The sequence below is a fragment of the Bos javanicus genome, chromosome 3 (genome assembly GCF_032452875.1).
Source record: "Bos javanicus breed banteng chromosome 3, ARS-OSU_banteng_1.0, whole genome shotgun sequence".
Taxonomy (NCBI): domain Eukaryota; kingdom Metazoa; phylum Chordata; class Mammalia; order Artiodactyla; family Bovidae; genus Bos; species Bos javanicus.
In genome coordinates, this window is record NC_083870.1 from 91,665,379 (window position 1) to 91,681,181 (window position 15,803).

General features: G+C 51.2%; 1 protein-coding gene across 1 annotated transcript in view; it reads left to right on the forward strand.

Annotated features, from left to right (window-relative positions):
• The window catches only part of DHCR24 (24-dehydrocholesterol reductase), a 34,273-nt gene extending 18,839 nt beyond the window's left edge, over positions 1–15,434 (forward strand). Inside the window, exons 6-9 of the mRNA XM_061411821.1 lie at positions 2,301–2,444; positions 10,560–10,757; positions 10,927–11,105; positions 12,598–15,434. Coding sequence (XP_061267805.1) covers positions 2,301–2,444; positions 10,560–10,757; positions 10,927–11,105; positions 12,598–12,751 — 675 coding nt within the window. The 3' untranslated portion in view covers positions 12,752–15,434. The remainder of the gene's footprint in view (positions 1–2,300; positions 2,445–10,559; positions 10,758–10,926; positions 11,106–12,597) is intronic.
• Positions 15,435–15,803: the final 369 nt, after the last annotated feature.

The window sequence follows — 15,803 nt, forward strand, 5'->3', positions numbered from 1 at the left end:
AGTGGGCTGCCATGTGCCCTGGGAGACTCGTACCATCCTGGGCTTCTCTGACACAAATAGTTCCTGATGAGTCATGAGCACCTGTGTGTAGGTACCTCCAAGTCTCGGGTTCATCAAGCAGCTGGTGCCACTGCCATGTATGTGGGCCAGGCCCGCCTGGGGTTAGGTCAGATTGCTCTGTTCCTGTTGGGCCTGACTCCTCTTTGCATACACAGGTGGAGGCCAGCCTATGGCGACTTCTGCTTCCATGCTCTGACTGACTTGAACCAACAGGCTCTTTAGCGCATTTCAGCCCAGGCTCAAAGCCTGTGCTTTGTGGTCCTGTTTACTCCCTGCAGAGTGACCTCTCAGCTGAGTGGACCTGCACACAGGGCGATACCTAGATGGGCTGCAAGTGTTGGCTGCCACAGATGGAAGGCACAGGCTGCCTGGCTCTGGGGAGGAAGGAACTGGCAAGGAGCTGAGGGCGTTGAGAGGGCGCAGGAACTGAATACTGTGCCCCTACTGTGGGCAGTCACTGTGCTTTGCACTTTCTATATTATCTGTTTCAGTCTTTCCAACCATTTTGCTTGTACTGAAAATGAGGCTTGGAGAGGTTAAGTAACCTGCCAGGATCAACCTAGTGCATCAAAAGTGGAAAAAGCAAACTGGCAAACAGCAGGAACAGGGTAGTCCCATTTCTATAAACCCATGTGTGTGTATGAAAATAAAACCTAATGAACACATATTAGCTTTCAGTAGTTCCCCCTGGAGGGTGAGGCTACAGGGGCGTCTCTGTTTCAGGTTACATATTTCTGCAGTGTCTAAGGTTTTCACCAGGAGCGTGTGTTGCTTTTAGATTCAGGAAAAAAAATTAATAGTTGTTTTTCTGTTTCTTTCTTAATAATGCCCACATTCCAGAACCTCCCATTCAAGGTACTCTGCCATCCAGCCCTGGCGTTCTTTTGCAACAGGGGATGTGCTTGAGTCCTTGCCTTGCCTCTTGCCAGCCTTGTGGCCTTGGGTAGTCTCTTTAACCTTGATGATTCTTTCTCCTGGTTAGTGAGACAGGGACACCTCTTTTGTGGGAGGTTTTGGAGGAGATAATGCGTGTCTACAAGGTCATGGAGGGGGTAAAGAATGAACACATTGGGTGCTGGAGCCGCCTCCCTTGTGGGCATTTAGCCCATGCTAGGCTTATTCTCCAGCGACCCTGGCCTTGCTTCTGTTCTTCTGTTCTTGCTTCTGTTCCTGTCTTATCCTATCCAATGGTCCCCTCTCCTATGTGGCCTTCACTCTCTGCTTCCTCCTGTCCATTTGCTGAGCCCCAGCTGGCTGTTATCTCACCTGCCCCATAAAACCTGGGTGCCTCTCCCACCCCCAGAGAATGGGCCCAAGCGTCTGCAGTGTGTATGTATGTAATTTCTAACAGGCACAAAGATCTCCCACAAAGTATCTATTTTTACTGCCATTTAACATGTGAAGAAACAAGCTCAGAGTGACCTGCTCAGTGTCACACAGCTAGTGGGCTACTAGGCGAGGGCCAGGCCTCAGCCACCCAACCTGGAGCCTGTGACCTTTCTGGGTGGCTGCCCTGCCTCTCTCTCTCTGAAAACATCGACCCACAGTCCCTTTCATGGGTGAATAAGCTAAGGCCCAGAGAAGCTAAGTCACCCCAGGGCACACAGTAGGTAAAGTCCTGAACCATTTAAGACTGAAGAAGACACCAGCTAAACGTAAGATTGAGGCTTGGAGACGGCGGGGCTCAATGCCAGGAAGCCATAGCTTTACAGTGAGCATCTCCCTCTGATGTTGGCTGTCTGTGGGGGGGAATGCCTTGGCCAGAGGATGTGGAGCTTGATCCAGGGCAGCAGGGAAAGCGTTTTGGTCAGTAAACACTGTCAGCCGAGGAGCCAGTGGGACGGGTGAGCCCCACTGTGTTTGTGCCAACACTGGCCTCGTGGGAGGCAGGCAGGGAGGAACGTGTCTGTGCAGACCACTGCACTGTGGCCGACCTCAGTAGGCATCAGCTGTTCAGTTCTCTCCCTGAGAAGGAGGGGGCTGAGCTCTCGAGACTGTCAGGAGCTCACCATTGGGCCCTGGGCTCACCATTAACCTCCGTGAGCTTCTGCTCTCTCTGCTAGAGAAAACCCGCTGTGCTTAACCTCATCCAGCTTTCAAGAGCCTCCAAGGTGATTAACAGACATGAAAGAGCTCTAGGGAGGCCAGGAGTGCTAAACAGAAGCCAGGCATCTCTGTTACACCCCAGTGGCCTCTGGGGCTTGTCTGGAGCCTGACAGCAGTGCCCTCTGGCATTTCAGCTGAACAGCATTGGCAACTACTACAAGCCGTGGTTCTTCAAGCACGTGGAGAACTACCTGAAGACAAACCGAGAGGGCCTGGAGTACATCCCCTTGAGACACTACTATCACCGCCACACGCGCAGCATCTTCTGGGAGCTCCAGGTGAGGCTCGGATTTCCCAGTAGTCCTGGCTCCTCCTGGCCAGGCTGGGAACCGGCGCAGTTTCCCCTCCCCTGGGGGAGAAGAGTAGTTTTGTTCTCAGGAACCGGAGCAGCCTCTCACCGGGCAGTGCAGTGTCTCCTGTGGAAATGGCTGCCTTCCATAAAGCAGCAGAGTTTCCCCGAGTACCAGCCAGAAAGTGGGTCCCCTGGCTGGGTGCTCTGGGAAACTCAGACCTGTCCCATCCTTGAGACACTGTAGCCTGGCCAAGCGGCCAGCCGCCGGCCCTGAGAAGGGCCACAGGAAGCAGCTGGTCCTGCCCAGGGCTGGGGGTTGCTGTCAGGCGTGTCCTTGACTTGTGGGTAAGAATTTGCTACTGTGCCATGAGAGATGGGGAGTGGTGACATTTTAAATAGGGGGTGAGGGAAGGCCTCTCAGGAGCTGCCTTATGAGCAGAGACCAGCATGGGGAAGACACACCAGGCAGAACTTGAGAGAGTGCTCCAGGCAGAGGAAGAACCAGAGCACGGCTCCTCAGTGGGCTGGCTGAGTTGCTGTTTTCCTTTTTTTTAATTGAAGTGAAAACATAAACTTAACCATTTTAAAGTATGCAATTCAGTATATTTGGTACATTCCTGATACCGTGTGTCTACTGCCTCTATCTAGTTTTAAAATATTTTCATTGCCCCGAAAGGAAGCCCTGTACCCATTAAGCAGTTACTCCGCATTCTCTTTGCCCAGACTCTGGCAACCAGTGGTCCGTGTTCCATCTCTACGGGTTTACCTATTCTAGACATTTTATATAAATGGAATCACGCAACACATGGCCTTTTGTGTCTGGCTTGTTCACTAAGGCTGTTCTCAGGGTTTATCTACGCTGTAGCATGTATCCGTACATCATTCCTTTGTGTGGCTGAAAAACACCCCATTGTATGGATGAACCACAGTTTGTTTTTCCACTCATCTGCCGGTGGACATTTGAGTTGTTTCCGCCTGTTGGCTTTGTGAATAGCACTGCTGTAAACATTCATGTACACAAATTTATCTGGATACTAGTTTTTGGTTTGGGGGCAGTCTCTGCCTAGGAGTGGGACTGCTGGATCTGTGTGATAATTCTGCGTCTAACTTACTGAGGAACTGCCAGACGTTTTCACGGTGGTGAGCCATTTTACATTCCTGACAGCAGCATGCAAGGGTTCCAATATCTGCATTCTCAGCAGTGCTTGCTGTTTTCTGGTGTGTTGCTGTAGCCATCCTAGTGGGTGAGAAGTAGAGTCCTACTGTAATTTTGGTCTGCATTTTCCAAATGACTGATGATGTTGAATATCCTTCCAGTGCCCGTTGGCCATTTGTATATTTTTTGAAGAACTATCTATTCAGATCCTTTGCCCAATTTTAATTACACTGTTGTTGATCTTTGTTGTTTTAAGAGTTCTATATATATTCTGGATTATTAGACCTTTATCAAACACATGATTGCAAATATTTCCCCGCATTCTGTAGGTGGTCTTTCACTGCCTTGATAATGTCTTTTGATTTACAAAAGTTTTTGGTTTTGATGATGTCCAGTTTAGTTTTTCTTGCGTTACTCATGCTTTTAAGGGTCGTATCTGTAAGAATCCATTGCTAAATCCAGTGGAGATTTAGCATTAATCATGAAGATTCATTCCTGTGTTATCTTCTAAAAGCTTTATAGTTTTAGCTCTTATATTTAGGTTCTTGATCCATTTCAAGTTTTGTATATTTGGTGAGAGGTGGGGTCCAACTCCATTTTTTTACATCACGGCAGGATGCAAGTTGTCACGGCAAGTCTGCATGTTTTTAAAAAACAGCAAGAAGGCCCTTTAGCTAGACCCATGGTGGAGAATGAGGTCGAATAGCAGCTAGAGCCTAGATCATGTAGGTCCTTGTAGTTCAGGGGAGGACTTTCTGTTTTGCTTTGTGTGATAAGAAAGCTAGTGGAGGACTTTGTACAGAAAAATGACATGACCTGATTTTTGTTTTAAAACAATAGTTTTGACAGCTGGATGGAGAGTGGATGGGGTAGGGTGACTTAGATTGGAAGAGAAGAAAGAAGGATTCTGTTGTCTGGAGTGGTAGCAGTGGAGGAGGAAAGGAGTCTCAGATCTGGGAGGTACTGCGAAGATTGAACCAACCAACAGGATTTCCAACAGAGTATGACTCCAAGGTTAGGGACCCAAGCAACTGGGTGACCTGAGGTGCCACTGACTGCCATGGACAATGTGGGTGAGGGGTCTGGGAAGGAAAATTAGAAGTTTGGTCTGGGACATGTCAGCGTGAGATCCTTCTCAGACATCCAGGTGGGATGTCAAGTGGGCAGTTGGCACAAATGTCAGATCTTCAAAGGCTGAAGGATCACATACCACTGTGGGTACTATCAGCAGAGAGATGTTAATTAAAGTCATGGGACTAAACAAGTGAGGGAAGGTAAAGAAGACAAGTCCCAGAGCCAAGCCCTACAGGTCAGGGGAGGAGAAACCAGCCAGGAGAGGAGAAGGCGGCATCAGACAGAGGGAAGGAGAAACCCAGGAGAACCGGCAACCTGGACAGTGTGACAAGAAGGAAGATGAACAACTGTGTCAAATGTCCCTGAGTGAGACGAGAACAAAGAATTGACCTCTGGTCACTGATGACCTTGAGTCATGGGGCTGAAAGCCTGATGTGAGTTAAAGAGAAAACGGAGATAAGGAAGTGGGGACAGTGAAAACAGAGATCTAGGAAGGCTCAGTATCAGGGGAAGCAGAGAAATAGGGTGGTAGCCGGAGGGGGATGTGGGATCGAGAGGAGACAACAGAAGGAGAAATGACTGCATGTTGATGTGCTGGCAGTGCAGGAAAGAGGGTGTGCTCGCAGGGTGAGCCTTGAGCATGGTGGATCCTGCGCTTGGGTGGAGAGGGTGCCCTTAGTGACAGCCTGGAGAGTCACCCCTGGACAGTTAATGGAACAGTTGCTATGGGGTGTGGGCCTTCTCTTCCAGTTGCTTCTCAGCGAAATAGGAAGCAAGGACTTCAGCCAAGATGAGGGGGCGAGGGGTTGTTGAAGGACCGAGAAGAGAGGAGTTGGGAACTTGTCCCTTGGAGAGTGGGAATGAGTTGACTGGGAAAATGTCATAGGTTGCCAGGCAATAGTGGGCCTGCCAAAGATTCCTGAGCGTGCATTTACAGAGACCGGCCCTGGTGGCTGTAGGTTTTCACACATTCAGTTGTGTAGATGGGACAGAGAATAAGGAGAAAGTTAGATTTAACCACGGTTGAGATTTTGCGGATGAGTAAGACAAGTGAGGCAGGGTTGGAGAAGCTGGGACAGGATCGTGATGAATTCGGAGCCAGCTTGGGGGAGGGGGTGGTGAGGATATGCGGGGCTGATGGGACTGACATGCTGGCCTGGGTGCCCCTTGGGGTGAAGAGTTGATGTCAGAGCACTGGAGGGCATAAGCAGCAGGAAGGGAGAGGTAGTGGTGGCCAGAGGACCAATGCGTGAAATGGAAACTGTGGTGTTTTCCCCGACATCCAGTTCTGCAGGAATGAAGTCCTTAGCCCCTGCAGAAGCTGACCTTCAACACACCCTGAAAGGAATTCAGGGTAAAGATCAAGAATGACGCTGTCTGTGCTCTGGGCAAACTACCAGAACAGACCTTCACATAGTTAGAAGATATTTTGAGGAGAAAAATTTCCAAAACGCTTGCATCTTCACGTACTTAGTAAAGCAATAAAACCATTAATAAGACATCTGTTCCTTATAACTACAAACAACCTTCAACCAAGAGATGTGCTTAATGACAATTGTTTAGTCTCTGAGTCATGTCTGACTCTTCGTGACCCCATGGAGTGTAGCCCACCAGGCTCCTTCTGTCCATGGGATTTCACAGGCAAGAACACCGGAGTAGATAGCCATTCCATTCTCCAAGGTATCTTCCCGACCCAGGGATCAAACCTGAGTCTTCTGCATTGAAAGGCAGTTTCTTTACCACTGAGCCACCAGAGAAGCTCTGGATGACATGTATCCTTTGCCAAAATCACATACATCTTGACCTCACCTTTACCTCTTCACAACAGTTTCACAGCACTGAGAGTGGGTCTTCTGGGCTACAATCTCAGTGAGATACTGAATAAACTCAACTCATAGCTCTGACATTATTTTTTTTCTTTCCCCCCAAGTCAACAGAGGTAGTGAATATAACATCAAGAGGTCAGCAAACTTCTTTAAAGGGCCAAATAGCAAAGGCTTTAGGCTCTGCAGATCAAACTTCCTGTCACAGCTGCTCGGCCCTGCCTTTGTAGCCCAAGAGCAGCCCTGGGCAGCGCTTGAACAGATGAGTGTGGCTGTGCTCCAGTGAAACTATATATAAACACAGGCAGGGGCCGGATTTAGCCAGTGGGCTGGATCCACTTGCAGACCGATCCCCACATGCTCTAGTTTGTCATCCTCTGCTCAGGAGCGTGATGTGAAAGTCAGTGCAGAGGCCAGGCGAAAGGGAGGACAAACAGGATTATCGGGGGGGCAGGTGTTAAACCATATCAGTGATAGCATCAGTGTTGGGGAAGGTGGCAGTGATCCGGGCATTTGGGGGCTGGTCGGGGTGGAGGTGGTGGGGATGTCGCTGAGGATTTCCGGAGAAAGGAGGGGCAGAGACCTCGAAGCAGTAACGAGGGGCCAAGAGGAGCCCACCTCACCTCCATCTACTCCAGAGGGTCATGGAGAGAAAATGACACCACGCCAGAGGGCTGCAGCCAGGTATCAGCTAAGAGCACGGAGACAAGTAGATGGTCGAGAGAATAACTTGAGGATGGAGCAGGTTTGCTGCTGTTAGACCATGAGAGAGCACAGGGGAGAGGTTGGGAGATGGGGAACAGTGGCTGGTGGGATCAGATGGAAAGATACTGCGTGGCTGCAGCACAGCAAGGATGCTGGTTAGAGATACCCAGAAGTCCACAGCAGCTAAGATAAACAGGAAAGTCAGGCACGAAAGACTTACACCTGGTGGTGTCCTACAAGGGGGTGTCGGGTCAGTTCTAAACATGGGCGAGGTCTCTGGGCAGAATGTGGGGCGGTGGTGAGGGGTGCAGGAGTGGGCAGAGAGGGTTGGTTCCTCAAGGCCTGGGGAGCCCTGGGCTTCCTCCATCCCTATTAGTCCTGCTTCAAGGAGTGTCCAGGCCCAGAGCATTTGGTGGAAAGTTTTGCCAAAGGCAGAAAACTCCCAACTCCTCCTTTATCCCTGCCAAGAGCAGTGTTAAGGTTGTGGGAGGTGTGATCAGGAATATTTAAGAGACAGGAAAGGCAAGAGGAGCCAGCAAAGTACATGAGAGCACATCAGAATGAGAGTCACAGTAGTTAACATTAATCCCTCCTTATGTGTTCTTATGTCAAACACTTTATGCCGCTCTCTCCGTCTTCCTGACAACCCTGGAAAGGTAGGTCCTGGTGTTATTTCCCTTCTACAGATGAAGAAGCTGGTTTAGGTTGTCTAAATTAACACAGCTCAGTAAGGGATAGAGTGTAATAGTAAGGGTTATCTATTGCTGCATAATGAATTCACCCCACATTCTGAAGATGAAAGCAGCTGCCATCTGTTACCACACAGTTTCGAGGGTCAGAGATTGGAGAGCAATGATGTGGGTCATTCTGGCTCAGAGTTGCAGTCAAGGTGTCGGTCAGGCTGGTGTGCTAGAGTCTTTAGGAAGGCGAGAATCTGCATTCTGGAAGGCCCCCTAAGGTGGCTGTCAATGAGAAGCCTCTGTTCATTGCCACCTGGGCTGCTCACGTGCCTCACCATAGGGCAGCAGACTTCCCCCAGAGCAGGTGATCCAGAGAGACCATGGAGGGGTCCTCAGTGCCTTCCGTGACCCAGTCTTATCACCTTGCGACTCCCTCCGTATTCTCCTGTTAGAGTGGAGTCTCCAGTCACTCAAGGTTGGGGGAGTTAAGCTCCACCTCTTGCTGCTAAACACTAGCCTTTACTGCCTGAAGTTAAAGGAAGAATCTGAAAGGATGGGTGTATTACTACTGAGATGTGCACACAGGGAGTTTATTTGCGGGGACTCTGGTGATCCTCAGCTGCGAGAGAAAATGCAAGTAGGGGTGGGTGGAGAGACAAGTCGAGGTGTGATACAGTCATAGCAAAGACCTTAGCCAAGCCACAGGGAGGTCTGCAGCTGTGTAATCCTCCCAAGTTGTCTCCCCTTGAGGCCAGGAGCCAGGACTTTGCAGCCCAAGCCCATGAAAGGTCACCTTGGAGACATTGCATGTTGGGTTCCAGGCCATTGCAATAAAGCGAATATCACACTAAAGTGAGTGACACAAATTTTCTGGTTTCCCAGTGCATAGAAAAGTTATGTTTATAGTATACTATAGTCTATTAAGTGAGCACCAGCATTGTGTCTTTAAAAAAAAAGGATATACCTTAATTTAAAAATACTTTGGTGCTGAAAAATGCTAACCATCATCTGAGCTGTCAGTGAGTCAGAGTATGATGTCAGAGACCACTGGTCACAGATCAGAAGTGCAGTAAAACAAGACAGTCTGTACAGGGTCAGGAAGCCAGGACAAAGAACGCAGTAGCACCCTGTGTGCTGATGCTCAGGGTCCAGTGATAAGCAGGAGCCTAGCAGATGCTGCCAATTGTGAGTTGCAGGTTTTTTAAGCCCACAGACTTGTCTGTGCACCAATGTCTCTAGGAAGGGACACAAATAATTCCTAACAATGCCTGCCTCTGGGGAGGGGAATGAGACTGGGATGGAGGAGGAATGATGAGTGGTCAGGGCTGTGGAAAGAGGCTGGGCCTTTGCCGAGCGTTTCTGCTGTTTCTGCTGTGTGGCTTCTCCAAAGACAACCAAGAGAACAGTAAAGGCCACGCTATTTGCTAAGCTCCTGTTGTATTCCAGTAACTGGTGTAGGAGCTGGAATCGAACAGAGAAGAAAGCAGACAGGCCCCTCCCTTCCTTGCGGAAGAGGGCTGGCAATCAGAGGAGGCGATTCAAGGGGAGGGGAGGGGTGGGGCACACAGCCTCCGAAGCCTAGCATGGTAGCTCCTTTGGGAAGCTGCCCCTGACCCTAGTCTGACGTGGACCCTTTTATGTGCTGCCTCTCTCTGTTGCACCTCTTCCACACCTGGGGTCAGGGACCACGTCTTGGTGACCTGGGTATCTTCAGCACCCAGCACAGAACCTTGCACCTGAGCACATAGGCACCTCGTCATTACATAATGAAGGAAGGAATCCCTTGGCTTCAAGGTCCCGGGAGCTGTGAGGATGGGGTGCCAGATGGACGCTGGTCACCTTGAGGAAGATGGCAAGCTGGGAGCAGAGAGGACAATCGTGAGCAGTGGCTCCTCCCGCATGGCAGTTGGAGGCACAGAAGAGGAAGGCCAGCCCTGCTCAGGGGGGTTTCCTGAGAGGCCAGCTTGGGGGAGGCAGGCGGGTGGCCCCATGAGGGGCCACAGGAACAAGAGGAAGCATCTAGTTCTGCCTAGAGTTGAAGATAGCTGTTGAGCTTGGCCTTGACAGGTGAGCAAGAACTTGCAGTTGTGTGTATGGAAGGATGGGGAGCAGTGACAGTTTAATAGGGGTGTCAGAGAAAGCCTCAGGAGATGCTGTCAACCGAAGGCTCGTGGGGCCTGCGCCAGACCTTTGCCACACACACTTGGCTGTGTGACCTTAGGGAAAGTTGCTTAAGCTCTGTGGGTATCCATCTGTCGGCAGTCAACAGCATTTATTTCCCAAGCATTTATGGAACACCCGCACTGTGTCCGCCACAGTGACCTCAACAACCAGAACAGCAACGATGGCTTCGTTGTCGTCTTGCCCCAGGCTGAGTGCCTTCCATTTGGTATTCACCGTTCACTCTCACAAGTCCCATATTACAGATCAGGAAACTGAGCTCAGAAAAGTCAAGTCACCAGCCCACGGATATCACAACTCGTAAATGCCAGAGCCGGGAATCAAACCCAGATCCAGCTGGGTTAACCTTGGGTACCACCACTGCCCCTGCAGATAGGAGTGGACCCGTCATACTTCTGTGAAGCCCCCAGGGAGGTCCTGGCCCAGGGGGACACTGGGCCCTGCTGGGCTCCTTCTCTCCATCCCCAACCCTCATCTTTCAGGACATCATCCCCTTTGGCAACAACCCCATCTTCCGCTACCTCTTTGGTTGGATGGTGCCTCCCAAGATCTCCCTGCTGAAGCTGACCCAGGGCGAGACGCTGCGCAAGCTGTACGAGCAGCACCACGTGGTACAGGACATGCTGGTGCCCATGAAGTGCCTGCCGCAGGCCCTGCACACCTTCCACAACGACATCCATGTGAGTGGGGCTGGGAACTCAGCTGGGGCTTGCGGGGAGCAGGGGAGAGATGGCTGTTTGGGCAGCGGGGGGCCCCAGGCAGCCCTCCTCTGGTCAGGAGCGGGGTGGACTGGCTGCAAGCCTTCCACCTGTGGGAGGAAAAGCACTGACCTGCCCTTCCGGCCCCCAGGTCTACCCCATCTGGCTGTGCCCATTCATCCTGCCCAGCCAGCCGGGCCTGGTGCACCCCAAGGGAGATGAGGCCGAGCTCTATGTTGATATCGGTGCCTACGGGGAGCCACGTGTGAAGCATTTTGAAGCCCGGTCCTGCATGAGGCAGTTGGAGAAGTTTGTCCGAAGTGTGCACGGGTGAGCAAGTGCCCAGAGTGTGGACAGTGTCCTGGGAGGGTGCGGGGAAGGCCAAGACGCCAGCTCCTGGCCAGACCCTTGGGTGCTGAACGACCCCTCAGATTCAGGAAGGGAGTTGGGAGATTCTAAGGAGGTGGGATTACAGGTGTTCTTAGCCTTCCCTTATACCTGCATCTCCCGCCCCTCCACTGAGTATCCCAACAGTATACCCTAGCTGCTAGAGCCAGAAACCCAGGAGTTACCCTGCTCCCCACTGCAGGGCAGGCCATGGGAGTGCTTTAGACATAGCCAGGGGCTCCCGCTCCAGGTTGGAGACCAAAACTGAGGAGGGAAGACTCAGGACCATGAAAGCCACACAGAGGCCTGGACAGAGCATCGTTCAGAAATGTCCTGAAACAGACTGTAGGCGAATCTCAAAATAGTTATGCTGACTGAAAGAAGCCAGGAAAAAAGAGTACTCTGTGGTTCTATTTTCATATACATATATATATATATGCTGTTTATATAAAATTCTGGAAAACACAGTTGAACCCATAGTGACAGAAGGCAGGTCTGCCTGGGGTTGTGGAGGGTGATGGATGGCACCAGGGAATTCAGGCTGTGAGGATGGCTATGGCTGTTGTCTGGACTGAGGTGACTGTTTCAAGGTTATAGACATTATGTAACATCGAACTTATCAAGCTGTGGTTTTCCTTTTTAATGTATTTTAAAAATTTGCTTATTGTCTATATTTATTTTGTTGAAGTTTAGATGATGTACAATATTATATATTACAGGTATACGATATAGTGATTCACAATTTTTAAAAGTTACGCTCTATTTATGGGCTTCCCAGGTGGCCCTAGTAGTAAGGAACCCGCCTGCTAATGTAGGAGTCATAAGAACCATGAGTTGGATCCCTGGGTTGGAAAGATCCCCTGGAGTGGGCATGGCAACCCATACCAGTATTCTTGCCTGGAAAATCCCACAGACAGAGGAGCCTGGAGGGCTACTACAGTCCATAGGGTCCCAAAGAGTTGGACAGGACTGAAGCAACTTAGCATGAACACATGCCCTGTTTATAGTTATTATAAAATAGTGGGTCTGTTTCCCGTGTTATACAATGTATCCGTATAGCTTTGAGCTATATGCTTTCATCACGTGCAGCCTATTGAATGTCAAAAAAGGGAAAGAAAGCGGCCTGGCAACTGCATCAGGGGAGCAGACATGCAGCACACTGCATCCTTCTAACTCTTCCTCTGCTGCCACTTAACGCCCTGAGCCCAGACTCCCCGTCTGCAAAATGGGGTTAAAATTCATGCCCCAACCTCAACCACTAGCTTGTTAGTGGGGGGGTCAAACAAGAGAAATCCCCCAAAAGCTCGTCCTGCCCTGCAGAGCAGGCAGTGCACTAGGGGCGCATTAGGGGTGACTGGAGTTCTCTGCACCCTTTTCCCCTCCTGGGGCCTCTGTGTTCCGCCCCTGAGCCCTCACCCCTGTGTCTGCACTGCAGGTTCCAGATGCTGTATGCCGACTGCTACATGGACCGGGAGGAGTTCTGGGAGATGTTCGACGGCTCCCTGTACCACAGGCTGCGGAAGCAGCTCGGCTGCCAGGATGCCTTCCCTGAGGTCTACGACAAGATCTGCAAGGCTGCCAGGCACTGAGCCGGAGCCCGCCCAGGAGGAGGCAGACGCGAGGGGGACCCTGTCCCCAGGGCCAGAAGGCATCTACCCTTCACTCAAGCTTGGCTGCTCTGCCAGATCCACACTTTGAGAAAGAAACCCCTCCAGAGACACCCCCTACCCACATGGCCTTGACGGCTTGCTCCCAGCTTCCAGGGGCGGCGGGGTGGAGTGGAAAGGATGTGAGATTTGGAGTCAGACAAACCTGAGTCCAGTTCCCAGTTCAGCCACTCATTAGCTGTGTGACTCCAGGCGAGTCACTGAGCCCTTCTGAGCCCGACTCCTCATCTGTTGAAAGCTGTGGTGGGTAATGCTCCCTGCCTGCTGTGACATCTAAGTCAAGCACCCATTGCAGTAGAAGTGCTAAAGAATTGACAGCTACTATTAGCGCAGCTTCCTGCTCAGCATGACATCAGACTAAAGTGCTTTGAATTCCGTGGTTGAGTCCGGGAAGGCTCCACATCAGGTTGCCCGGCTCAGGTTTGGTGGAAAGGGGTGCCCTGGAGTTGCTCTGCCATCACTTGTCAGCCAGAAGAGCTCCTCATGGAGGGAAGGAAAGAAAGTTCCTTTCCATCGCTGGGCTCTTGGGAGGGCAACAGATGGGGTGGGCGGGCCCAAGACGTGCTGTGCCAAAGTCAGGTCTGATTCCAAAGTTCCCTCTGTCTTCCTTGGTGACGCCCTGCCCCTTCTTCCTTCATGCTCAGGCTTGCAGGCCCACCGCAACCATTGCCCAAGTCCACTCAGAGAGGACCGTGTGCTTGGAGAAGACACTTCAGGGTGGAATCCTGTCTGGGCCTGGGGCAGGTGGGGTGAGTGGTTTTGGCTCTGAATTGAATCCATAGGACCTGGGCTCATTCTTGCCTCTCCACCCTCCATGCCGCTTGTCCCCAGACCCTGCTTCAACCTGCTGGGGTGTGTCCTCCACTCTGCAGTGGGGCTGGGACTGGGGGTGGGGGGACCACACCAAGCAGGAAAATGGAGCCTGTCATCCTTAGGTCTCGTGGGGATCCTCACTGTGGCGCTGAAAGAAAACAGCATCAACTTGATTTCTCCAACCACTCATCCCCTCCTTTTTTTTTTTCCTTCCTCTCCCCACCCCCAGCTGTAGTTAATTTTAGTGCCTTACAAATCCTAAGCTCAGAGAAAAGTTAGCTTCGTGTCTATTCCAGAGGGAAGGAAACCTTCCCAGGCCCCTGCCCACCTGTTAAAGCTTGGTTGTTTATGCAGCTCCATCTTAAGAACTGCCCAGCCTCAGCTGAAAACCCAGACTCTGAGAGGGAATTATGTAAGGGAATTAAGTGAGCTGGGGCAGGCAGTGATGTTCTGGAATAGAGGAGAGCACTGGCTGGGAGCTGGGAGGCCTGGGTTTCAGTCCTGGCTGTATTCTTCACAAGCTCTGCCTCCATGGACAAGTCATTTGTCCCTCTGAGCTGCAGTTTCCTCATCTGTCACATCCATGTACACAAGACTACCCGAGGCTCTTCTGCTTTAGAAGTGCACGGCTATCTTAAACAGCCGTGATTGCGAACCCCACGAGAAAGCCTCGTCTGCGTGGAAAGTCAGAGGGAAAGTAAATGGTCCAGGTGGGGGTTGTCTGCCATTTCAGATACTTCCTTCAGCCCACGGCCAGCTCTCATCTTTTCAGAAAGGCACATCTGTGGCCTGCAAGGAAGTGTCATTGTCACCACTGGTTGCCAGAAGCCTCCCAGGGTCACACTTTGGCTGCCAAGGCTCACTCCACGCACCCCAGGTTTGGCTCACCATGGTGTCTTGATGTGGTCCTGGGAGTGCCAGGTGCACTCGGGGCACTCAGAAGGCGGAGGAACCACTCTTACCCATTTGGCCTCTGGAGGGGGCATAAAATCAGAAACCTCATTTTCTCGCTTGTATGCAAAGCATGTGAACTCTGGCACTAGCTCCCCCAGTGAGGCCTGTGGGCTTCTTGCTCAGCGGTAAACTGATGATCCTACTTGCTGTAGAGGAAGGGTTAACCCGAGCAAGATGAGGCCCCATCCTTTCAGCAGTGGGGCCTCTGTCCCTGGACCCCTGGGAGTGCAGCCAGAAATGCCAGCAGCCTCTTGTCCTCAGTCCTACAAACCAAAATCCTGCCCTTCACAGACCTTGCCCAGAACCTGGGGCTGGGAGGGAGGGTCTTGGGGTCACACCAGCCTCAGGGTCATGTTTTGCTTCAGTGATATCTTGCCTAGAAAGGGGCAGTCTTCCAAGCATGTCGAGCTGAGTTGCCAGCTCTTTCTTGCAGCCAGTCTTGTCACTATCCAGCCAGGTGGTGGTTTCAGGTGGAATTAAACTTGGCACGTGGTGGGGTGCAGGGAGCACGTGTGAAAAGTATAAGAAGAGGCCTCTCCCTTCCAGAACCCTGAGTTTCTTGGCTGCATGAAAGTTTTTCTGTAAGATCCAGATTCTAGCCAGTTTCTTTGGCTGGAAGGATGCATAATTAGCTGTTACGGGAAGGGAGGGGGTGGGGATGGGGGTGGCAGTGTGTGATGTGTGGTATTTTTCTTAAATCATGGGGACCACAGAGAAAGGTGTGGTCCCTCTATCAGGCTCTTACAGCTGCAGGTGCTGTGCCTGCTGTCCGGAACACTTCCTGTCCCTGTGGCTGTGTGGCTGCTCCTTCTGTAAAAATAAAAGTGTGACCTGGAAAGTAGCCTCTGTCATTTCTTGCTCTGGGGACCACGATGTGGAGGTAGTCCTGGTTCAAGCACAGGCTCTGCCCTTCAATGGGCCAGTTTCCCTTTGAACCTGCACACCCAGGTCTGGATGATGGCATGGCGGAGGGACAGGTGTATTAGGGTAGAGGGGCCAGGGTAATTTTCTTCCCCATTTTTGAATTTCTATCTTTGTCACAATGATCTGGCATGGATGTTAATAATATCTTCCTATTTGCAGGGTAGAGAACAGACTACAGGGGGAAACTGGGAAGCTAGGAGACAAGTGAGAATAGGTGAGGTGATGACTCAAAGTGGGGCTGTGCTTTTTAAGGCATCAAACATGACTGTCAGAAGCTCTGGGC